General features: G+C 39.8%; 1 protein-coding gene across 1 annotated transcript in view; it reads left to right on the forward strand.

Annotated features, from left to right (window-relative positions):
• Positions 1409-25548, forward strand: part of EPAS1 (endothelial PAS domain protein 1) — a 103751-nt gene continuing 79611 nt past the window's right edge. Inside the window, exon 1 of the mRNA XM_021389971.1 lies at positions 1409-1545. Coding sequence (XP_021245646.1) covers positions 1412-1545 — 134 coding nt within the window. The 5' untranslated portion in view covers positions 1409-1411. The remainder of the gene's footprint in view (positions 1546-25548) is intronic.

The raw sequence follows: 25548 nt of genomic DNA on the forward strand, positions 1-25548 counted from the left end.
GGCGAGTAAAAACTGGAGAGCAATAAACTGGGACCTGGAGCTCCTGTGTGGAAAAGCACGTCTGTTTTTGGAGAGATATCCTATTATCTCCGATCCACTTATCTGTAGGGAAGCTGTGTTCTTTACTGACACTGGCACCGTAAACACAGCACTTGTAAGGCATTCTTTGCCATCAGGCAGTGTTGGAGCTTCTCACCTGTCGCCTCCAGGGCAGTTCCTGCTGATTCTTCAGACTTTAACATACACTAGTCCCAGGGTGAGATAGTGTCCCTAGAAACAAGGGTGTTTTGCTGACTGGGGCCAAAATCTCGCTTTCACATCTGCCTCATACCTTTCCTCAGGGTTGAAAACATTTCTGGGGCACAGGGGCATCCTGAAGTTTTCAAGACCACTGTTTTTGAGATGAGAATTGTCAGAGCATGTAATAGTCATCTCTGGAATGAAACTGCAATGAAAAAAATGCAGCGTATCTGTGTCATTGGTGTTAAAGCAAGTGGCAGCTCTCCCATGGTTTGCCTAAGCCACTTCCATGGGTTCTTATGGCTGTTCTTCAGGAACATAGGGTGTACCTCACAGCATGCCAAAGAGCCCTAGTGCCTAGAGCTGCAGCTGTGGGTGGTTCTGCATGAAGCCTGTTAGATCAGTGTGAGCACCTCTATAGAAATGTTAAGGTCTCGAGGAGGGGAACTGGGGCTTTGATGTGACAGTTTACATCTCTTTGGCTTATCAAAGTCACAGGCATAAATGTTTGAAGAGAATAGGCTGTTTGATATATGTCCTGTTGCTAAATACCAGAAATCAGTCTGCTTTTTGCCAGTAAAGGGAAGAGGAGGAAAGGGAGAAACAAACTTCTAAATTTTTCCTCTGTCCTGCCTTTTTCTGACAAAACGTCCAGGACTTTTATGAACTTTTGATATCTTTGCCCAGCTGGGTGACATCAGTCAAGTCCAGAAGCTATTTAAGGTTGAGGAGTGGTCTGAGAATTGAATTGCCTTTGAGGGTCACAGGACAACTTGGGTTGGAAGAGGCTTGAGTGGATCTTCTAGTCCAACCTCTTCATCAGCTATCTTAGCTTATGAAACTAGGCTACCAAAACAAAGAACCCACTGAATCTAAATCCTGCAGTAATTACTGAAGATCATGGTGTAGCAAAACTTGCATGTATAAATATATATACTTCAATATATGTGTTTATGTGTGTGTTTTACACAATCTATGATTACCACAGAGCAATAAGCCTGTTCCTTGGGCATTCGTTACCCATTGTGCTTGTATCTCCTGACTTCTCTCTTTGGAGTGAAGCAAGATGTGTTGGATAAGGACTTGAATGTTCTCAAAGCCCTACTCCTGCTCCCAGATGTATCCCTTTAAATTGTTTCACTAGTTAGCTAAAAGAATGCTCTTTCCTGACATGCTGGTTGGAATGGGAAAACCTTTGTTCACTTCTCTCAACAGAGCAATGCTATCCATAAGAAAAGTGAGCAGCTGCAAGAAGCTGAGCCTCAGCCATTTGGTACCACTTGAGCTCTCAGTAAAGCTGAAAAGGTTTGTTTGTTTTTTTTCCTGGATTAGAAAAAACCATACAGAGAAAAATAGAGAAAAAGATTGAAAAATTAGACTAAAAAAAAAAAAGCACAGAAACTAAGGTGGCTTCTATTAAAGTCTGTCTGGCTTTTCTTTTATAAAAGAAAGCATGTATTTTAACATTTTCCTATGGTGCAGTGAATCCAAACATAACAGCAGCATGCTGGTTCATGGGAACCGGAAACTGAGACAGACTAGAAAACAACATCCTTGGAAAAAAAAATCAACACCAGAATGCTCCTTTCAGGGCAGTTTCTTTATTTTTATTTTTATTACTGTTGGAAACAAGTGACCTACTGGAGCCAAGTAGGCCTGGGGCTAAAATAAAAGGACCTTCAGAAGGCAACCAAAATATGCAGCCCAAATGCTGTACTCAACATAAGCATAATTGCTACTGTGCTGTCCTTTCCCTCTACCAATGCGTATCATTTTAATTTCTGAGGGAAAAACATGTAACTGGAAAGTTTCTATGTCTCAGTTATTGTTCGCAAAGGGGAGGGAAATGGAGCTAAGGGGGAAAATAGACAAGAAAATGAAGCTTGTGTGCAGATAAGTGTCTGTGGGGAAGGGAAAGGAACTGGAGGAAGAGTTGATGCAAAATGGTTCTCACCAATATAAATGGAAGGATAATAATACGCAGAAAATAAATGTTACTGTATTTGTGCACCTATGTGCCATAAAGCTACCAGATGCCAAACTTCAGCTAAGACCACAATTAGGGCTTATTTTAAGCTGGAATGAGATGCAGGAAGCATTGCCAATTTTCAGCAAGACATAGAAGGTCTAGGAGTTGGAAAACACTTATTAGATCACTGGAGTCTGTTGCTCCCGCCAATACATGACTCCCCTGTGAGGCACCAATCTGGTAATGTGACTGTGTGCATTAATGTAATTAAATACTAAAATAATTAAAAGCAAACCTTTGCAACTCATGCATCGGTCAGTACTACAGACATGAGGATAAAACCAGCAGAATTACGTGTTCTCTTCCCCCCCATGCGTTTTTTTTCTGTGAACTTGAAAGGACTCAGATTGTGACAATGAGATCAAAATGCGCTGGCTGTAGTTGTGTTCCAAGGACTTCTATAGTACTTTATACAGACTGCAAGAAATACACTTAGCACTGAACCAGCACATGTAAAATAGTTTTCCCTTATTGGTAGTAACAAACTGTTTCTTTCATTTCAAGGTGAGCTTTCTGTATCAAATAGGTCAACTGGTCAATTTTGTAGTGAAGTGTTCTGCTAGATGTTTGAAATAATTGAAATGCTGCTAAATTCAGGAACACGGAGGGGGCATACTTTAGACTTTGAATTTGGAAACAACAAGTCTGTCTTCACATTCTCTGCTCTCATTCTTCACAGTTTCTGTTATCTGTCTAATAAATATACTGCAAATCAGATCTCTTTATGATTCCAATAAATAATACCCCTCAAATCCACACAGTACCTGACAATCTAGACTGACATGCTGCTTTCCTACTTCACAGTAAAATCATCTTTTGGGAATGCTTTTCTTTACCAGCTTGTTTTCTATTGTTTTGTTTTAACCCATGGTATTAATTTGCTTTGCATTTATTACTTTGTTAATTAATATTATTTATTAAGTAATTTCACTTTGTTTTTGGGCAAAGACTCAAAAATTCTCAGGTCTGTCTCCTATTGCTGCTGGAGACTGCCCAGCCACACAAGCTATGTTTAGCTCTTTTGAAGGAACCTTAGTCAGTTCCTCCAACCACATAATTGTTTTGAAGTTCTTCTCCAAAATCCTTCACAATTGTTTACATCTTTCTGAAGATGAAAATCCTGTTGTCTCTGGGTTTATGAAGAAATGCTTTCTGCTCTTTCCGATTCAAGCCTCTAAAGATGAAACTGGTTGCTGTGTTGGCCACACATCATGCCGCTGCTCTCATTGCATGAATTGGTTCTTGCTGGAATTTAATTTAAAAGATTCAGCTTTGCGGCAGGGATGAAGCAGGCCCAGGTCTGTATTTCATGCTACTGTGTTTTATCTAATATCCATCAAATTACTTTCTTTTCAAACACTCTCTATATTTGATGTTTTTCCTGTTTTTATTCCGTTTAAGTTTGTATTTCTAATTTTTTCTATTCTCTTCTGTTCATTGTGTGATCTGTAGATGATAATTCAAACGCTATTCAAGTCTCCTTTCAATATAATTTAAAAATTCTAAGTGAAATGAGGTCATCTTTAATTTCATTCTTTTCTCAGGAAGCTAATCATGAGGTTGCCATTGATCCCAAAGAGAGCATTCAACAGCAGTAACAAAAAAGGGTGTGTGTGTGTTAATGAAGCAGATGAGGTCCTGAAGCATCATTTCTTGTTCATACATTCATATACTTTTATCATTGCTAACCCAAATGGTTTAATGAAGGGCAAATTCTTACTGTCCTTTGGAGATTTTGGGTTTCATCAGCTTACACTACCTCAAGGTTTGCAATGTACCCATATAATTTTATAGGAGTTGATACTTGGTTTGTTTCTTTCTGCTCAAAATTGGACTCCATGAAGTGTCAGTATTTCCGTTGTGCTGAATAATTACAAAGCTATTGTCCAGCACCTCTCTGATCTCTAGTTCAGCAATTTAGTTGAATACTTTCTAATGCTGGTTACATGATGTCAGTGTTTAAAGTGAAGTATGTGCTCATTGCAGTGAGCAAGAGTGCTAATGTGAATTCTGATGTTAATGGCCACAAGTGAATGTTTATAATGGTTTGAAAAAAATAAGGTTTTACACTTGACTTGCTGTGATGGAGTACCTCAAGTTTTGTACCTACTATATATTCAGTGCATTCAGTCAGTCACTTTTCTTTGTAGAAGCACATACAGATGTTTGATTTTTGTGAAAATTGAGACTATCCAAGGCAGAAAATGCTCTAAGACCAGGACAGAATGCAATCCTAAGCAACAAAGATAACCACAGCAAAGCAGAGAACCCAACAGACTTGCAAAAGATTGTAGAAGACACAATGAACTGCATTACTGCTTATCACCTGGCATAGTGCAGTGAGATATGAGTAAGGATGCAGCAAGCTTTCCCAAGCCTTTTGTAGTCTTGGAGACAGCCCACCTATACCTGCCATTAGCAGATGGTTACATCAGGAAACTCACAAAATATTTATTGTATCACACAAAGTTCCAGATTTCCTACGTTAAGGTTTTTTTTGTCCTACTTTGAATTTCAAAAGCGTATTGTAACCCACTTAACTCTTACAGTCCCAGGGTTTGTCTGAAAGAAAACACCTGCTCTACATCAGTGCACCTGACAGGGCAGTACTACATGTACACAACTTCCTTTTGCACAGTTCCTGTGGTTCAGAGCACGCTCAAGTAGAGGCTGCCCAGTAAGGGCAAGGGCTTCTCATCCCTGCTCCTCTGCCCCTTTTGGAAGAGGCACCAGGCAGAGTGTCAGCTTATAGCCCCACATACCAGTAAGCCCAAGTGACTGGTGGAAAAGCAGCAGTCACTCCAGGGCTGGTGTACAGCTGGTGTAAGGCAGTTTAGTTTGAGATCAGGGCTGGTAGTGTTTTCCCTTCTGAAATGAGGGAATTCAGTACAGTGCCTGTGACTACTCTTGTGCACAAACTCTAATGCCATTGCTAGAGAGCCTCCACAGTTTGTTTCTCCAGTGGTTTTGTGAGCTAACCACACCCGCTGCTGGTTTCTGCAGTACCAATTTACAAGATTGGCTGGTTTGGATGAGGAAACCCACATTTCCTGAGGTATCCCAGGGAACCCAAAAGCCAAGATCTTAAGAAAATTAACAGAAATTGTGATTTTTTTTTTTTTCTGTGTTGCGCTTCAGCAAAGCCTGTGTGCTTATCCTCCTGTTGAGGAGGGAGTTGTTGCATGTGTTCATGTATCAGGAACTGCTGGCATTTCTCTTGTCATGCAGCTGGAATCACTAGCCAGTTGTTTGCTTGTTTTCTCTTGATCCAGAACTTTCTGCCCTGGGTCATTGTGTAGTCTTATTCAGGTATGCAAGAGGATGGGCAAGGCTCTGTCTCCACAAAGGGAGAATAAAGCAGACGCATCAGTTGGTCACTAGAAAGGGCAACAGCTGCATGAGAATTTTTGCTTGTATTAAGACTGAATTACCTATCTTATTTTTGTGGGTTGATTTCCTCCTGAATTAATAAATTGAAGTGACTGGTAAGAATAATCCATTGAGCATCAGGCATGACATAATGTAAGATGGGCTTGGGTACAGGAAGGTGGAAATTCTTTTCACCTGTGATGAGCAGTTTGTTGGCTCATTTGGTGTTATGGAGCTACAGGACTGTTCCTTGATGTTTTGAATGACTCATGGGAATGGGATTGAGGGTCAGGAGAGAGGTGCTCGTGGTCCATGACAGCTGCAGTCCTTGCCTCCCCCCCCCCCAGTCACTCTCCTGCTGAAATAAAAAGCACTGCCCATCTGCTGGCTCAGGACCTCTGCTGAAGTGCTAGAATGCATTACAAAAACTCGTGTGCAGGTATAGGAGAGTGGAGAATTTCCACTTTTGTTTAACAAGTTTCTAGGCATTTTGTTTCTTTTTCCAAAATTACCAGTAACTGCCAACAACTTACAGAATCAGTACTAAAAAAGTGTATAAGAAACAACGAAATCCCCACAGTAATCAAAACATGCTTATCAAGAATTTTTCAAGAATTGCTGGTGTAATTTTACGAATATAATTACTAACACCAGGGGATAAATTTAAAAAAAAAAAAAAAACAACTTTGTATTATAATAATTACTGTTAAATAATGACTTAAAAGCTGGCATTCTATCCTCTGCAACTCTCATTTAATATTATTGCAGATGCATTATATGTAAAATCCAGTCTAGGATGGTGCAAGGCTAAGCCTATCTAGAAACTGCAGAGTCAGCCCATGAAAAATATGCAGCTAGAAGGCAATGTTGCTGCAGAGGCATTTCTGTTTGATTTGTATGGCACGTATTTAGCAAAAGATGAAACATAGGAATCTGCTGCTTGATGACTGCAACCCACTTAATCAAGCTCCCTTGGAACTGTATTCCTATCTCCAGGTTGTGCTTTGGGTATCTTGTGGGGTGGGGGAAGGAGAGAAATGATCCATCCTTGAAGTGGCTGCAGTCAGACACTGGTGATAAACTAGGAGAAGGTGGAGTAGATAAGATGGAGGGAAGGAGAAGGGTCACATTAAATGACTGTAATTACACAGTCTGGGAATGTTCATGACTTGATGGTTGGTGCTCAATCCACCTACTCCACATCCAAAGCCCAGTCCTTGGGAATTCTGTGTGACATACTTTTCATGAAACATTTTTGAAAATAACATTTGTGAAAATAACAGCTAACTGCTGTTGGAATCTTAACTCTTAATTTCTTACCTTTTAGTGAAGTGTTTGCTGTTTTCATTTGGTTTCCTTTGAAAATATTGTCTACTAGTTGGTTCATCTTACTGATTAGTTGCCATGTTTATCTTGAAATTGCTCAGGGTATACACCTTTAAAATGTGAAATGCTCTTGTTATATGTAGATATCTTTATGCTCCATCTCCAAGAAATTAAACCTCACTCATCCAGGCAAGGAAAACTTTGAATTCAGACTGCCAGTCCAGAGTAGAGACTGTCATGCTGGATGAGTTTTGAGTGTTTTTCTGGTAGGAGGTGAAACTGTCACAAAACATTCAGAGCACAGTAGTTTCATCCATGTGTTACCTGATAAAGAATCCAGGAGCTAAAAAACCCAGTACTGTTACTTACATAGTTAAAATACTGCAAATGCCTACCACACCCACTTCTATAACCAAGGTCTCTAACCTAGGTATGAAGCAGAGCGTTCTATACTGTTTCATCTGGTTTGCTCTACAAAACAAATACTCCTTTCTTTGTCTGAAAGTGTTCCAGTTTAAATGAATGTTGTATAACTGTTTGAGAAGTTTCTTTCAAACAGGAGGGTTAAGAGAATGGGAAATGATGATTGCTTTTTTGCTACTGGGAGATTAAGCTGGTAATTTCTTACAACTTCTTTTTGTTCAGGGAACGTCCAAGAGGTCTACACAACTGGGTTAGAAATGAAGGTTTCAGCCAAGTGCAAGTACTGAAGTGTATATTCATGTTCAGCCATGAGTTGCTACAGGACTTACTGATATTCTGACCATTAGGCACATACTTTATGTTACAGACAGATAAAGGAGTTGGCCTTTCTAAATTCAAGATGTTGTATCTATCTCGTTTGTTGCTGTTATATGAAACTGAGTTAACTAGCACAGTTATAAATGCTGATGCAGACATATACTTTTGTTCCTAGTTGCAGATAACTCTGAATCTCCTCAAGAAAAATGAGGAACAGGTCTACCCAAAATATAAGGTTCTTTACCCTATGTGCCCCTAACGTTGTTCCTTACTTGCTCTGCTCATAAAGAGATAAGGAAGGTATTATTCCCTCATGTCTCTGGCTAATGATCTGGCCAAAAGTAAATACAGAGTGTATCACAGGAATGTGAAGGGTTTAATTGTTTCCTGTATCTCAGTCTGAGACAGCCCTCCTCTCTGGCTGGCCCAACAGTGACTGGTGCCAACAGGGCTCTGATGATGGAACACGTGCATGCCCCTGAGGCAATAGCAAAGCCACCACTGTGGATGAAGTTGTGAGGTCTGCTGTAACACATGTAGACTGACGACAGTTCTGTCTTAAAAGCACATGTAAGAAAGCATGCTGTTTTGCTAGCTTGTCCCTCTTGTTTCTGCTGTGCACAATGATATGTACTGGCAAAGAGGAAATAGGGTTTCTTTTCTAGTTGTGAGAGAAACCCTTGTATTAAAGAAGCAATTATGTGTGGTGGCATACAGCAAATCATTAACAGCAGCCATATACTCTTATCTAGCCATAAGCATATCAGTTGTTCCGTATCAGAGCTATCAAACCTACTCTTCCAAAAGTCCCAGACCAGCATTCGTGTTCTGTTGTCTGGTAGTCACTCTCTTGAACTGCTGATAGAAAACTAAATGTGATTAATGGTTTAGCTAATGCTTTTTTTTCCAAGTACCATGTTTCTTAGCTCTTTTGATCTTCTTTGAGTCCAAAAATGACTTTCTCTTGGTCAATGTGCTGTATTAAAGATTATGGAAAAAGACCAATTAATAATCTTCTCCATGCATTGAGATCTGAAAATAAAGTGACTAAAACCTTGGTTTGTTGATTGGCAAAGGAGTCAGAACAAAGATAACGATAAGAACTATGTTTTTGCTGGGGGACTTTGTGGACTTCCAAAGTTTGGAAGAGTGCAGTATTTTGTTTGACAGGTGGCCCTCCTCTGGACCTGCTCCAACAGATCCCTGCTCTTCTGGTGCTGGGGACCTCAGAGCTGAATGCAGTACTCCAGATGGGCCCTCACCAGCACAGAGTAGAGGGGGACAATCACCTCCCTCAAGCTGCTGGTCACGCTGCTTTTGATGCAGCCCAGGATATGGTTGGCTTTCTGGGCTGCGAGTGGTTATCTCTGCCTCATGTTGAGTTTTGTCAGCCAACAGCCTCAAATCCTTTCCCTCAGGGCTGCTCTCAAACCAGTCTCTGCCCCAGCCCCTATCTGTGCTTGGGGTTGCTCTAACCTGGGTACAGGACCTTGCACTTGGCCTTGTTGAACTTCATGAAGTTGGCATGCGCCCACCTCTCAAGCCTGTTCAGGTCCCTTTGGGTGGTATCCTTTCCTCCTGCGTGTCTCAAGAGATCTGTGTGCACAGATTCCACATACAAAATGTAGAGCTGTGAGCAGTTGAGGGACACCTGTAAACGGACCCACAGACCCCCATCCAGACAAGTACTCAACCTAGTTATCTTGTACACTAATTTCAGCTGAAATATCCCCTGCTTGGTGTAAATTATTCATGACCACTACATTCTCTGCATGAAGTATCTTTGTTTAACTCAGTGCTAACAGAGAAGATATATTAGGATTTCCATAGCAGGCAGCCTCGCTGATTCAGTGTGCTCCCTTTGTGCATCTTAATGTGCTTTTCTTGTGTAACTGTGAGTGAGCCAGCATTGGTACATCTAATAGATGCAGATAAAACTTGAAATAAAACATGAAACAACGAAATGATTGGACTGAAGCATAATTGTAGGATTTCCGTTGTTTTCTTGGTTACATACCATAATATCATAAACAGATAAAGAATGCAGTATTTTTTCAGGTGGAGGGGTGATACATGTTTGTACTGCAATCTTATTTACTGAGCCATGAGAATTTATATGTAATTTTTCCAGGGCAGGAAACTGTAAGCTAGTATAAATTAACTGAGTTCATTTATCATGATGTTCTGCAGATCTACAGTGTCTGAGCATCAACATGCACCCTGCCTTCCTCTGCCAGGAAGTAACTAATGAGATCCATGCAAATAAATTAAGAAAATAGTTTCTTATGCTGTAACCACGTTCACTGGCCACCGAAGCCAATTTCTGCCTTCGTGTTAATACATAGTGTGTGCAAGTGTTTGGTTTATTGTATTGTTATTGGAAGCAATTGATTTTTAGGAGTCTCTGAATTTACAGTGTAGATTATGAAATTAGGAATTTACAGGACAAAAGCTTATCTGCTTATCAAGTGTGCAAAATGGAACTGTTGCCTGCCTCTGGAATTTGCGTGGTACTTAATTTGATCTAATTTCCACTGCAGTTAGCGAAAATCTGACACTTTTATTCAAGAAGTGGTTAAAGCCTGCAATCCCTTGTTATTCTCATGCTAGCTGGGTGACTGTGCAAGGAAATAAACTTGGAAATGACCCTAAATACAGTCAAAATATCAAGCTATTTTTGTGATAGAGGTTCAACTTCAATGATTTCTTCTGGTTTTCTAGCTTCAAAATGAATCATTTATTTTTAAAAAAAGATGATAGTGATAATAAGAACTTGTCTTAGAAGCTGAGAACCATAGGACATGTTGTATGGGCTAAAGGACAGATTGTCAGGCAGAGTAGCAGTGCAATTCCTCTGAAGATTTGCCCTGTTGTATCTGAATGTCAGATAGTGACTGTATGTAAGTATGAATATCCCTGTTTAAACACACTGTTAATTTGTTTTTATCTTGCACTTCTTTCACATCTCCTCCTATCTAAGAAATAGGAGGAAAACAATGTAAAAGATGACAGGAAATAGTTAATAATTCATCACTTTCTGCAAAACATGAGTAACATGTATTTAGATGCTTGTTTGTTGCTTGTTATTCCTTAAATGGCAGTATCAAAATGTACTGTCAACAAGAGATAACCTTCTGTGAGACTGCTGCATTGAACTTCTTCTCAGAATTTTTCTTACTACTGAGAGAACATTTAGAAAACTAATCTCAAGAGCTGATCAATCCTTCTAGGAAAACACCAATTGACGGAGGAGTCACCCTATTTCAAACAACGACACACATGCACTTAATTTTTTTAACTGATCAAAAAATACTTCCTCGTGCAGTGCAGTTGGAGAATTTGGCAAGCAGTCTACATTTAAAAGGAGTACAACTGCTGTCTTTTCTTCCTTTGGACTCTCTCAGCCCAGCTGTAGCAGCTTCCTCTCTCCGCTGGCTCAACTCCTCGTGCATGGAGTACCAGGTGGAGTCTCGGGCTTCAGCTATTTACATCGTGGATTTAATGCTGCTCTTCTTGCAAAATTTTATGGATTTTTTTGCTTCTCTGAATTCAAATATTTATGCTCTCAAATAGAGGTGTTTATTGTCGAGACAATAATAATATAAACTCTCAAATAAATATATTTAGTTTTTATTTTAAAGAGAACAATAGGAAACCTGACTGGTAACCAGAAGATGGCACATCATAGTAATATAGAGAGATATGTATCATCTTGGCTGCTACCCTTGGCAGCGGCTTGTAATGGAATTAGTCACGGCTAGAACTTCATCATGATGAGGTTTGTGGCTAACACACTCTGAAACCAGCTGCGAAGTCTCAGAGGCTGCTATCCTCTCACCAGGAGAGAAGGTCGCTGCAGCACTATTGATTTGTACGTGGGTGTATGGTAGTTCACTGACACTTGTGTCTTCCCTTCAAAACCAGTTTTTCACTGTTGCTTCTTAAAGAAGAGTAGGCAGTGAAGGAGGCATCTGACACCTCCAGCAAAACCTGCCAGACAATTTCAACTCAATTAACATGCAGGATTCACAACTTTTAGTTTAGGCTATCCTATGCAGTTATCTCTATGTCACAAACTTCTGTTCAAAGGTAGCTCTGCATGGTAATGATGAAAAGTGCTTATCGCTTTTATTTTTTAAGTACTGTGTTGTACCATCCGTGAAAAATTGAAAGCTCTCACCTCTATGCATTTGTTGGCCTTTTTTTGAGGCAGTGAATTACTTCAGGAAGATTGGGTACATGTGTATCTTCTACTGAGGCTTGCTTGCATGCCCTTTCTGTAATGGGTGGATGACTCAGTACAATCACTAGGTGGTACAGAAACCTGGCAGATTCCCCTGCTCATATGTTGGCCTCTCATCTGCCACCAAGCTCTCCCCTAACAGGAGCTAGAAGTTGCCAAGTACCCATTTAAACTTGTTTAGAAATGTGCAAAAGAATATATGCTCTTTTTCTACTGTTGCAGCAGTGGTTGAACTCTTCAGAAACCTCTGCTCCTAAGTCTTCCCGTAGTTGTGAATTTCACGTAGTAAAAATGAGCTCAATAACATTCACGTGGTTTTATGATGTTTGTTGATACCATAGACGTGTAGCTCAAGAAATTCTCCACTATAACTCACTTCCTCGAGTACATTAAGGGGAAGGCTTCCTTCAATATATTTACTTTTTTTTCCCTGAAAAAGGCATGATGGATTTATTGTCAATTTTATTGGAAAAGTACGTGTCCAGACCCATTATAACTGATTCAATTGCCTTGAAATGTATTAGGGATCTCATATTCTTGTTTTTTGTTGTTGTTTCATTTTGAGGTTTTTCCTGCTATACAGGATTTTATTACTCTGCTTGCTTTTCAATTCCGTTGTATCTTTGAAGTTTTTGTCTGAAATAGAGTTAGAAACATAAAAAGCAAGGTTTTCTTGTAATAATTGTTTTTTGTAAATGGGATCTAAAGAAATTTTATCATCTCTAATGAAGTGAATGGTAGAATCATAGAATTGTTCAGGCTGGAAAAGACCTTCAAGGTCATCAAGTCCAACCACATCCTAACCATACTACTTTAACTCTAACAACCCACCGCTAAATCATGTCCCTGAGCACCACATCCAAACAGTTTTTAAACCCATTCAGGGATGATGACTCAACCACCCCCCTGGGAAGCCTATTCCAGTGCTTAAAAACCCTTTCTGTAAAGAAGGTTTTCCTGATATCCAGCCTAAAGCTCCTCTGGTGCAACTTGAGGCCATTTCCCCTTGTCCTGTCAGCTGAAAGAAGTATACGTTTTTAAAATATTTCTTACTTTATAGAGATATAAAACTGAAAGTCTTCCTTATTCAACTAAACTAATTTCAAGTATTGCATGAGAATGTAACAAAAATATTTTTCAAAAAGGTACAATGTGATGTATCTGAAATGTTTAGATGTTTCTTCCCAAATGTTTTTGCTACACAGCTATTTATGTTGTTACTCCTCCAGTGGAGCACATCCTTTTCAGCCTGAACAATTTTTCTTGCAGTATTGCTACTGATTCACCAGAACTTACACATTAATTGATCAATTTTCTAGGAAAAAAAAAAGAGAATGGGATATAGTTCCACTTCACTATGTACAACAGATCACTGGTGTTTAAAGATTAGTCAAAGCTGGTGCCTGGTCTACGCTACACAATAAAAACAGTGACAAGGTACTACGGAAAAGTGGTTTATGGCTCTTACATGCTATGAGCTCTAAACAATTTGTAAATACTAAATGATAGGTTTTGAAATGCAGAACATGAATATCCACCACCTGAGAGGAGGGAAGATATGATGTAATTTACATATATTTTCTATTCAATCCTAATTCCTCTTCTGCTATAAAATTAGTGGAGGAGAAATGATGGGATTGCTTTGATCTCATTTTAACTCTCTTCTATTTGCACCAGTTTGTGAACCAGTGCCCTGTATGCTGTTTTGTCAATTTTGTGCTGCTGAATCTGGGCTTTCTAATGCCAACCACAGGAAATGCAGGACCAAAGGCACCTGAAGCTGTGCTTCTGTTCCCAGCAGCTATTTACGCATCTTTTCTGAGAAGTTTAAGTCAATGTGTCAATGTCTAGTCACAGCTCACTCTTCCTCTGCTCTTCCTACTATTAATTAGTTTTCACTGATACCTGGGCTTGTATAACTTAAGTCTCAGTTCTGTCCTTCTCACCACAGCTGGTGATTAGCAGAAATTACCTTTTTTCCTCTTTTATTTTTTGCAGAAGCCTTTCTATATTTGAAGCACGTTACTTGTTAGCAATAAGAAAAAAAATAAAACTTCTAACATCTGATCATTCTTGATGTCTTCTGTTCTTTCTATGGTTCTCTCCAGCTTTGAGAAACATGATGGCCATGACTTCTTATCTGCATCTGAGTTCTTTATTAGGATGGGCAAGATTTCTTGTTGATGCATCCAAAAGAACTGTTGTTACTCTGTCTCCTTCTATAGCAGATTTGTTCAATTATTTACCATACAATTATTCTAGGGATTTAAGTGAAGCCTGGCAATCTGCATGTAGTTTGACATCTCACCCCCTTCTTTTTTTTTCCTCTCCCTTTTTAGAGGCAGCTGCCGAGTTTCTTTTCCACTTTTCTTGTACAGCAACCACTCCCTATTAGCTTTGAAAGATAATCCTTGGAGATTCCAAGCTTACATTAGCTAAATCTTTAAGCATCATAGGATGAAGATGAGGTGAAAGTTTTTTTTTTTTAACTTAACTCTTACTAATTCTTTCCCTGTTCTACCAGATACATAATCCTTGTCACTAGTATTGCTATATGAGCAACCTACTCGAGCTGGCATTTGGCTGATGCAAAGATTCTGTTAGACACTTCAACTTCCTTGGCATCAGATCAGATTACTGATTTGTTATTTGGAGTCCTCATTCTATTTTTTCTTAATTCTAGTGAGATTTCCCTAAGAAAGTGTTGCTAGGTGCTCAAAAAGTTACCACAAGTTACTGCAGTAAGGAGACAGCCTGTGCTGAAAAAGCTAATGACTAATGCTGATCAGTGAGCTGATGACGTAGAACTAGCTAGAAGAGAAAATGAAAATGGTAGAATCTGTGAGGAAGAGGATCTAAAAATATCAATTAAAAAAAGATGCTATTCACTTAAATGTAAAAAAAAATAGAAGAATAAGCAGTGATGTTGAAAGACTGAACTTTCATATTTTTCTTCTATGCTTGAGAGAAATCTGGTGACATAAACATGACAGGAAGAAATCAAAAGTGTTTCAGTATCACTTGTAACAAAGGAGGATATGAAGCGGAAGTTTCTTGACTTGCACATTAGCAAGCTCAGGTGACTTGCATCTGGGAGCTGAACGGGTCACTGAGATGCTGATTTCTTCTCCCTTACCTTCCTCAAATAGCTTTTTGAAACCATGGAAAAGATGAAGCGATTTGACCAAAGAACATTGCAACGTCATTTTTTAGAACATAAATTATGTTTGTTTTCTGGGGAAAATAAACAATATACAAACCAATAAAGAATTAACAGAAGAAGTAAGCGCCATGCAATAGTGCTGCAGTGTGATGTACACCCCACAGAACAAAATCTTCCTGCAAGTTTTGCTAACAAAAGCAGCAGTGTTGTAGTAAAGTCTTTTGCTTCCTATAAACCATTCAAATTATGTCACACGTTCAGTTATAAACTAGAGTGACCTAATTGAGTTGCAGGCACTGAGTGGGTTAAAGCTGTTTGACTGGTAGGTCTCAAAATGTAACTGTGAATTGGGATTCTTTCTGGAAAGGTTTGATAAAGTCTAGTTTTTGCCAACTCTGTTTTAAGGCCTGAGCATAAGAATTGCAGTTTGTATCAACAAGACTTTCTACACTTGCTCTGTATTAGACACAGGAGATGCTTTTATAGTACTTTGCAGTTAGTCTGGTATAGAAATTGTGGGAGATCCATTTTAAAAGATTAAAAGTGCAGAAAACTATGCTTGTAATGGATGCAGGGAGAACATAATTTCCTCAAGAGTCAAGCAGGTGGGCAAGAGCTGACTAGGCAACAGATGGTGAGCATCTCTCCAGGGAATTAATTTGAAAAAATCTTATTTTTTATATAGAAACATATATGACAATATAGGTTATAAAAGCCAAGCCATTTCCCACTTACTGTAGGTTTATAACTGGGAGGATAAAACATTAGAAGAGTTAGTAAGAGTTGTGATGTTTTCTCACAATCTAAAATACACTAGAAATCTTCCCTGGGAAATGCCTTTTTGTTAGCTTTTATCTATGGATTTATGACAACTGTATTTAATGAGTCTTTTAATTGGAGCGTTTTAAGTGAAAGTGAATCAACAGTTTGAAAAAATTATGAAGAGCAATGGGGGCAGGGAGAAGTGGCAGAGAAGTCTGGGATGGCACTTCCATTTGTAAGAGGGAAGGAGGGAACAGAGAGTGAGGATTTAGAAGACAGTAGAGAGCAGGCATCTCATCAGCACTCCTGTAAGACAAAAAACTAGTCCTGACAGGGTCAGATGGCAAACAAAGCCATGGGACTGGTTGAAGGGGTAGTCCTGTGACTGTCTCTAAGAAGTGTTTTGCTTCCTCCCAGCTTGTGTGCAACCTCAAGCTGCTGAAGATCCCATTTTCTTTTCTTTTTTTTTTTCCTTTTTTCTCTTTTGCCCTGCTGTTATAGTCCCATGTCCACTTGCCTGCTTGAGACCTTATTTGTGGCTGAAGTTTCCATATCACTGAAGCAGTATTTCACAGGCTGCTTTCTGTTTGAAACTAATAGGAACTAACCAGCTGTGCTGTTTCAAGACCAAAACTCTTAGCTAGAAAGTGAAAGTTACCCCATATAAATAGGGCATATGAGCTCTAACCTCTGAGGTTAGGAGTAGGTCTGGTCTCATTCTGATACTTGCCCTTAAAATTATATACTTCATGCTTACACAAATTCCAGTCTCAGCTCTTTCATCCGAATTCTTCATGGTCTATGTTTATTATCTATTAAAGAAGTTTAAGTTTTGACATAAACTGCATTTTCATCTCTCAGGAGATTAATTCTTTTTTGCATCCAAGTTTTACTAGGAAAGAATTGAAAATTACCTTCAGAATACACATTTGAGTCTTGTTTTTCTGTTTTTCATTGCTTTAGGTTGCATGGTAAGGGATATCAGGTGTTTCCTGGGGAAAATGACTTTCTAGAGAATATGCAGTACTTTTTAGGTGAATGAGCTTGTGATTTGAATATAAACTTCTCCGCTGCATGTATTCAGAGTGCAAAAATTACGGATTGCATCAAAAAGCTTCTGTTCATAAGCAACTTCTTTCAGAATAATTTAGGAGACAAAGCTACAGAACATAGAAATGACATTTAAATAAAATACATTTTAAAAAAACTTATTAACATGGCTTTTGCTTTGTAACAAATGTGAACATTGGCATAATTTAGCTTCTCAGAGAACTGCTGAAGTCATATGTGCCTGTAACTTTGGACATATGCCAGCACCCTGTGTTAAGCCAAATCATATGAGCTTCCAGTCAGTGAAGGACTTAAGTTTTTAAGTTCTTTCCTGCTCTTGGAACAAATAAGGGTTTATTTAAGATGCTAATTCCCTGTTGTTACCTTGCCTTTGGACACTGCTTCAAAATATAAATGTCTTATTTTTTTGACAACACAGTATGTGCAGACTTTTAAAAGCTTTTCTGAGGCTCAGATGCACTGTGTGACATGGCTTGAAAGACTTTTAGTAAAGTGTGTGCCTAGATAACCAGACCAATGCATGGAAACATATGATTCTGATTCTGTATCAGAAGTGGTTTTGAGCTAAATTTTTGTGATACCAATTGGTGTTGTGATCTCAAAATCCTGCTGTTTTTATTGAATGCTTGTGTCAGTGAGGACTTAGGAAAATCCCAGCTGTGATCATTTAGCATAATGAAAATGACTTGTCCTGGCAGTGGGAAATGTCTTAAACTGGCTGAGGTAGATGCCTTTAATGTTGGAGGGGGGTGGGCATGGGAGATGGGCTGTTTTCAGACGCGTAATTTGTGTCAATATTCTATAGGACTCTTCTAGCAAAGTTTCCACCTGTGTGTCTCTGAAAAACTTGAGTGCAGTATTTGTGTGTTGCTTATTGTTTCCTTCTGATGCAAGGCATGTCTGTGGTTCTGCTATACTTGTCTCAGGGTTGGTGACACAATCCAGGGAGTGAACCTGCTAAGCCTGTCAGGCTGGCCAAGATTTTGGGCCATACTGGCCTAGCATGCTCTGTCCGCTATTTGAAAAATGTAATTGGAGGTTTTAACTGGGTTCACAAAGTCTCCCTGTCGGAAAACAGCTCTCTTTCCTTTTACTGCTGCACTTGTGTTATGAACAGAACATATAAAATCCATAAGTCAACAACTCCCATTGCTTGAGCAAATGGAAAGGTAGATGTAGAGCATTGAAAAACTTGCTCTGGAGATGGAGAGCTTAGAGCAGTTTTTAAACTTAATTTAAAGATGGCTGAAGGACGATGTGTTTTGTCCAGATCCTCTGTCACTAGTGCAGGCAGAAGAAAAATCATGTATGGATTCCATGTTACTGTTTGGGATTTTCAGATACTTGAAATCTAATTGCAGTTGTCTGTACCAGTGTAAATGAAGGGTAACTTGGAACCAGAGATGACTTAATGGTATCTGTGTTGTCCCTAGTTTTGGTTTTGTGGAAATACAAGTATTTCTTCTTGTTTGTACTGCTGCTTAGTATTGATTTTGTGTATGCAAAATTGGAATGATGAGTTTTTATTTGAATGAATGTGTCGTGACCAAACACCCAGTTCAATTAAATTGTTTTGAGTTGATTGTTAATGAACCTAAGCTGGAATGATTCTTCTGATTTTCACTCTAATGACATCTGAAATCCAAGAGTTAAGTGTTTGGATGTTTTAGTTTCAACTGGGATGGAACTGTTTCCTTCAGAGCATCTGATGTGATACAATAATTTTGGTTATAGGAGAAAAACAATGTTGATAACACACTGAAGTTTCTAGCTGCTACTAAGCAGTGTGGTACAGAGCCAAGGGCATTCTCAGTGAAGGGCCCAAGTTGCTAGGAGGGAACAGAATTAGAGCAACTGTCTTAAAGTGGCCAAAGGGATATTCCATACCATATGACATCATGTGGAAGGAGTTTTGAAGGGAGTGGGAGTTCATTTTGCTCTCTTCCACTCTCTGAGGGAGCTAGGTGGGCATCAGTTGGGGCAGGTGAGCAATTGCTTGTGCATCACTTGTTATATACATTCATATATACATACTAAAAATTATTATAATTTTCCTTTTCACTATCTTCATTTTATCTCATCCCAAGAGTTCTACTTTGTTGATTTTTATTTTATTTTTTTCTGCTCTCTTCTCCATCCCACTGGAATGGCAGGGAGAGCAAATAACTGTGTGGTGCTCAGCCACCTGCCACGTTAAATTACAACACTGGGGAACAGTAAAGCCACCTTCTTCTCCCTTGTTAAAGCAACCTACAATGAAATTAGTTCTATTTTTTCCTAGAAATAAATGACAAGATGCAATAGTTGCAGTTTTCTCCATGTCATAATTTTGTTCTTTCGTGCAAAATGGTAGACGGTATCATAAATTTTACACTGTAATCTAACTTTAATGAAGAACAGTACGCTCAGTCAAGGTCATTATTGGCAACAGGTTCTTCATACAAAGAATGTAGCATATGGAAACAGAAAAAAAATGCAAAGCTCAGAATGGACTTTGGGGGGCAAAGGGACAGCTATCCAACTCCTTGTCTGCATGTAAATCGCATCAATACCTCATGTTATCAGTACTTAAGAGTCTATTAATAATTCCAGGAGCAGACCTACTTGAGATGTTAGGCCCCGTGCCAAATGGGTCCTGCAGTGGTTCCCCAAAGTAGAACAGGTTTCAGGGTGAAGGAGAATAAGGTGAATGCTACCAGCACTTTAAATAATTGGGGGGCAGTAATCACATAAAGTTTGAGGAGACAGCAGCAGTTGGCTCTCAGTAGTTAGGTGCAGCCTGTGTCCCACATGTCAGTGAGACCACGGTCAGGCTCTTGCTCTAAAGCACTCTCTCATGGATGTAATGTCCCTTCATTCTCTTAGAGAAAGCTAAGGGAGACTTAGCTGAGGTTATCCTCTGTGAATATTTTTGCTTTCTGGAATTGGCTGAGGCTTAAATTATCCAGGATATGTCTGGGAGTTGCACAGAGTAACTTTGGGCTGGAATTTCAATTACCCCATGCACCAAAAATTATTCTTTTTTAGAGCAATACAAAAAAGGTCAAGAAGTCTAGGATCTCTTAGTAATAATTTCTAATGATGCAATGATAATTCATACTTTTTTTTTTTTCTGACCATTTTCTATTCCCAGTAAAGGTGGTGGTGTTTTGGGCAGGGATTTATCATTTTGTACAGCAGTATCTGGAGAATTTTCGATTTCTTCCAGTTTTACTGTAATTTGTCACATTCTTTAGGTGACAAGTGTCCACAGGGTTAACAGGTTCAGTGCATTTGCTGAACATCAGTGATTTAAGAATGACTATTTTAAAAGAAACATATCTTGAGATCTTTGTTTTAAGTAAATTAGAGTCTTTGGGGAATAAAAAGAGTACCCAAATATGTAAAAGTAACTGCCAGAGATGAGAAGGTTTAGGAGCTGTGTTTCCAGTGGTATTTATGTTCCTACAATAAAACAAACGCATATATAAAAGAAACGTAACCTGGCTGGTTTTAAAACCCAAAGCTCTGCAGTGAGTGTGTTACACAGTCTCTAAATAAATGTTTGTTGAGTGACTGAATGTTAACTACTAGGCAATAGTATTGGTTTCAGTGTTGCAAAAATCTTCCGTCACAGCTTTCCATCTGGACATTCATCCAGCACACAGTGCTCTGTGGGAGGAGAGCCTCATATTTATGCTGCTCCTCCTCCTGTGTGCAGACAGCTGTTTCATGAGCATAGGAGGTAATGAGCATTAAAAACACTGCTACAAAGTTTGTCTTTTAAGATCCAGAGAGAGGAATGTTTTCCCTTCCCTTCTGAACTTTGTGTTGTTTTTGTTGGCTTGGAGGAAGACGTGTCTCTGGTCTCACAGCCATGCTTCCTTTGGAGCGCTACTGTTGTGAAGCAGGAGGCCGCGGGCCCCTGTGGCCTGGTGTGGGCACTGGCAGCTGCTGGGGGACTTACAGAGGGCTCAGTAAGTGTGTTAGAATAGAATAAGATGTAATTACTGCTACACCTCTGCAGGACCTATCTTCCAGAAACACTGGAAAAGAATTTCTGCAAATGAAGGCCATGCCTGCTTCATACTTCTTTTTCATTAAGTTGGACTGCTATTGAGTTGTATATCAAAAAAGACTCAGCAATGCATCGTGTTCCTAGATTAAGCTCACTCTTTTTAATCTTCAGAGCGGCTGTCCTGGCTGCTTTGGTGTTGCTTACACTCAAAATGATGAATCAGGATCCTGCTTAGCAAATGTATTTAGCCTTTACTCTTTATTGTAACTGTGAAACACAAATAAAAAATGTTACCGTGACACACAGTATTTTCAAGTAATAAGCTATTGAGTGTCAGGGGAAAACCCAAAACAAAAGCTGCCTTCATTTAATAAGCTGGATTGGTTTCTTGGTTGAGCTTTCCCAAAATTTCAAAAGGATAGTTCCCAGTATCATGACAGAATTGTTTCTGTGCTCTTATTCATCATTAGTTTTCTTTTCAACTGAGCCTATTGCAACACATCACTTTCTTTGTTTCCTGACCTTTGCTTGGACTATGGCTACAGACATCCTCAGTATGTAATTTTGAAAAATGATAAAAGATGACCTAAGCAATTTTAAGCCTTTTAACACTTCCAGGTACGTTCCCTACATTTTGGCCATTGTGTCTTTTCTTTTTCCATGGGAGTGTGATGGCTAAAACGTCTGGAATGTGTCTGTAAGTAATCAATGCCTCAAAATGCCTGAGCTTATCAGCGAGCCTTGCTCGAAGGTGTGCGCTCAGTGTTTGGAAGCCCTAAGATGCATGTTTCTGTATTTCCTCAAAACAACATTTTAAACCAATTGTTCCAGTATTGCCTGTAGAGTTATGTGTTATTTTCTGCATGGGGTAACAGGAGTGAGAGCTCTTGTAAGCTGTTGATTGTTCTATTTGTTTCTCTTTCCTCGATATAGAACTATAGAAAATTCAAAGAAATCCCACAAAGTCCATGTGTGCAAATTGTGCTCCCATTTCCTTGTCTGAGAATTGGTTGGTACTGCCATGCAGAAGGGAAACAGCTACTGATTTTGCAGAAAGTGTAGTTACACTGAGATGCAGATGTGGGCTGGTCATTATGAAGGACGGTGTAAGTGAACACAAGTGACTAGTTACACAAGAAACACTTTTTTTTTTTGAACCTCAGTTCAGGCATTTTTGTTATGTCTCCATTGGAGTAGTCCCACTTTCTCCCATGTACCTCTGTCTTTTATCTGGTTTACAGTTACCATTTTTTCCCCTTCAAAAGTTTTCTCTCTCATTTGTTATCGTATGTAACAAATGTTTTGAGGCCGTAGCTGCTTCTGGTATGAGTAAATAGAGAATCCTATCCCTTTTCCTCAAAGGAACAGCTGTGTTGCAATAACAGGACTCTCTCCCCTTCCCTTTCTCATAAAAATTTGATGCCCATGATAACAAATAATTATCTTGTTATTCTGCTTTTTGGTGGTATTGAGGAGCCAGGAGGGGGAGAAAATGACCAGGGATTATTAATGAATCTGAAACTCTTCCTCCTCTCAAACTGCTTTTAATTTTAATAATAACACCTTCCTTATAAGGGATGGAGTAGTCATGTATCCCTGGAGCATTAACTGCTGAACAATCTTGTCTTTATGCTTTACCAATAACCTTTCAGTAAATATAGGTAAATAAATAAAAACATGCATACATAACACAGAGTCCCAGCATTGCTCTTCCTTCACAGCTGATAACTATGTGCATTCAAATCTGCACATGTGCTAATTTGGGTGGTTGATTGCATGTGTATGTATAGGCTGAGAATATGTGATGTAGCGTAAGTGGTCCTAAATCATCAGTGCATTTCAGAATGAAGGGCAGTATGCAGGACCCTGCCTGCTTCTTGTCCAAGTGATGGAGCATCCTGCCTTGGGATGAGCTGAGTTCCAGTGGCCCAGTTCCTGCCGTATGCAGATTTTCCAATTTCTCAATGCAGTTTGACCTGGGAGTGAATAATGAAACTTGCTAACAGACCATGGTTTTATTTTTTTGTAAGTCTTCCATTTGTATTCTCCCTAGAGTCCAGTCCAAAAGCGGTTGATGTAAGCTGGTCCCCTGTTGACTTGAGGGGCCCTTTGAGAACAAAGCACTGCTATGCTGGCAGATGACAACAGGTTGTTTTCAGTGCCTATTGTCTGAAGATTGCTCTTAGGAAATCAAGAACTTACTGTTCCTACAGCTTCTCTAGGGCGTTTGCATGGGAACAATGTAGGTCACTTCATGTAATTTCCAAAATAGAGAGGACAACGTAACTGCTTATATTTTCTGATTGTGTAGGGTAAGGAAGCATATCTAGATGAATTTTGCTGTGTTGATTCTGCTGCAGAACTTGACAGGGCGGGTTAAACAAAAACTAACCCCTACTAAGGTCAGCTCGTGATGTTTCCTCCTTCCACAAGCTTTCCTCCAAATGATGCCTACCTTTTATAAGTTAGTTGTAGAATGTGACAAATACAAGATATAATGTAAGGAATAGTATGGGAGTATGAAACAGAACTCATAAAGGGATGACAGTAATTGAGAAGGCAAGCTGTGTTTACTGTCTTCAGCCAGAACTGTTTGAGGTTTCTCTTGGTTTTCCTGGCTGTTGTCATCTCCTGTAGATGATTACACATTGTATCTCTGGAGTAAATGCATTCACAGCATGGCTTCCCTTCAAACTTGTAAGAGTCTAAGAACAGGGAAAGTCTACCTCATAGTGGAAAACACTGTTAATAAATATTGGCTGACAGTAGCGAAGATTAAAACAGTAATGAGGTGCAGTTAGAACAAAATGATTATCTCTGCTGTTCTCCAGCAAGGCAAAAGCTTTCTTCCTCTCTCTGTAGGTGCCTGATTGTCTCAGAATGCATCAAATAGAGTGACGATGCTATTAAAAATCGTTCCCTCCCTGAGTAGTCATGGGAAAGGGAGGGAATTCACAGCCCAGGCTCCAGAGGGCAGGACGTTTGTTTTCCTTGTGGCCAAGATGGGGAGCTCAGTTGCCAGAAATAACAGTATAGGCAGCTTTAGGAACTGAAGTGGTGATGGGGCTGTGAGAATCTCTCAGTCCTGCCTGCTTTGCCTTACTGATACAACAGACAGGTTCTGGCTGTGCTGGGCTCTGCTCTGCCTAGTAGCCACTAGCCTCCCCACAGAGGAGGGCAGGCTGGGGTCTGGAGTGCTGCTTGGATGCAGTGCTGCAACTGGGAAAGCATGTCCAAGCCTCGCTGGTAAGAGAGCAAGAGGCTGAGGGTGCTGCTTAGCTGTGCTATATCCATGCAGGCAGAGCCAACAAGAGCTGGGCCAATGGTCTAGACCTGAAATATTTGAAATTTACTGAGTGGTTTAGATTTAGCCAATTGAAATGCTTTTCTTGTCTGCTATTTGAAAGCAAGTTGTTTATCCAAGTGAAGTGCTCTAAGATGCAGTGAGGAGCATTGACATCAGCAGAGATCAGTGCAGGACGAAGAGGTCTATTTAATCTAGGAAATTAGTGACTTGGCTCTTTGATCCTGTTGCATTCTTTTATTCCCAGAAGGCTACATTTAGTCCTGCATACACAAATTCTGTTTAACTAAGTTTATTTAGGTTTTAAATATTTGTGGGTTTCTTTTGTTTAGGCTCTGTTGTATAACAAGAAAACAAAAACAAAAACCAAACCTGTTACCACGTAATTAGGCTGTTGCTGTGTAAGCATGTGTAACCCTATTCAGAGTTGAGAGCAGAATATGCAAATTCAAACCCAAATACATTTCTTTAAACATCCATATGGTAAAAAAAAAAAAAGAGAACAAACCTCTGATCCGCTGTAAACAAAATGGTCTATGATCTGGCATAGGGAAATTGCTCCCATTTGAATGACCAAGGACAGAATCTAGTTGGGCTCACTTGGCCTGCAGTCTGCCATTTTCAGAAGTATGAGAAACCTGGCACAGCTTCATGCAAAGGTGTGTGTTTGGGTTTGAGATGGAAAAATGTAAGGCACGCACTAGGAAATGTGAGGATAAGACTGTGCTCTGTATGGTGATGAAAGATAATCTCAAAAAAATCTTCATCACCTCTTGTCCAGCAGGGTTATTTGCTTCGGTGTAATAAGTAAGAGAACCCTCAGGTTTTTGTACTGACCCCACAGCATGCTGTAGTAGGTGCTGGGATGAGCTGAGCTGCAGCACAGCTCGTTACAGCCCTCACCTCGCTGTGTTTCGACAGCAGAGTTTTAAAGCTTAAATAACAGGAACGCAGCGTGCTGTAGCCAAACAAGCCGGTGCGCTGGTCCCAGCGCAGCCCTCCGAGCTGGCAGCAGCTCCCTCGTGCCGGGACAGCTGTAATACGCGCTGCCGGAGCGCGCAGCTCCGTTCCTCGGGGTGCCACCCGCTCGCGGTGTTTGGTCGTTTTCCTTTCTTTCACTATTATTATTTTTAATGCTTTCTAAACACGCACACTTTTCCCACGCAGGGGTCGGGGCCGTCCCTGCCGCTCTCCGCCGCCGCGGGCAGGTGCGACCGCGCTCCCCACCTCCCGGCGGGACGCGCGGGGATCTAGCGGGCTAAAGCCGTTTATTATGGAAAAGAAATAAAATAAGTTGTAAAAA

The sequence above is a fragment of the Numida meleagris genome, chromosome 3 (genome assembly GCF_002078875.1).
Source record: "Numida meleagris isolate 19003 breed g44 Domestic line chromosome 3, NumMel1.0, whole genome shotgun sequence".
Lineage (NCBI taxonomy): Eukaryota > Metazoa > Chordata > Aves > Galliformes > Numididae > Numida > Numida meleagris.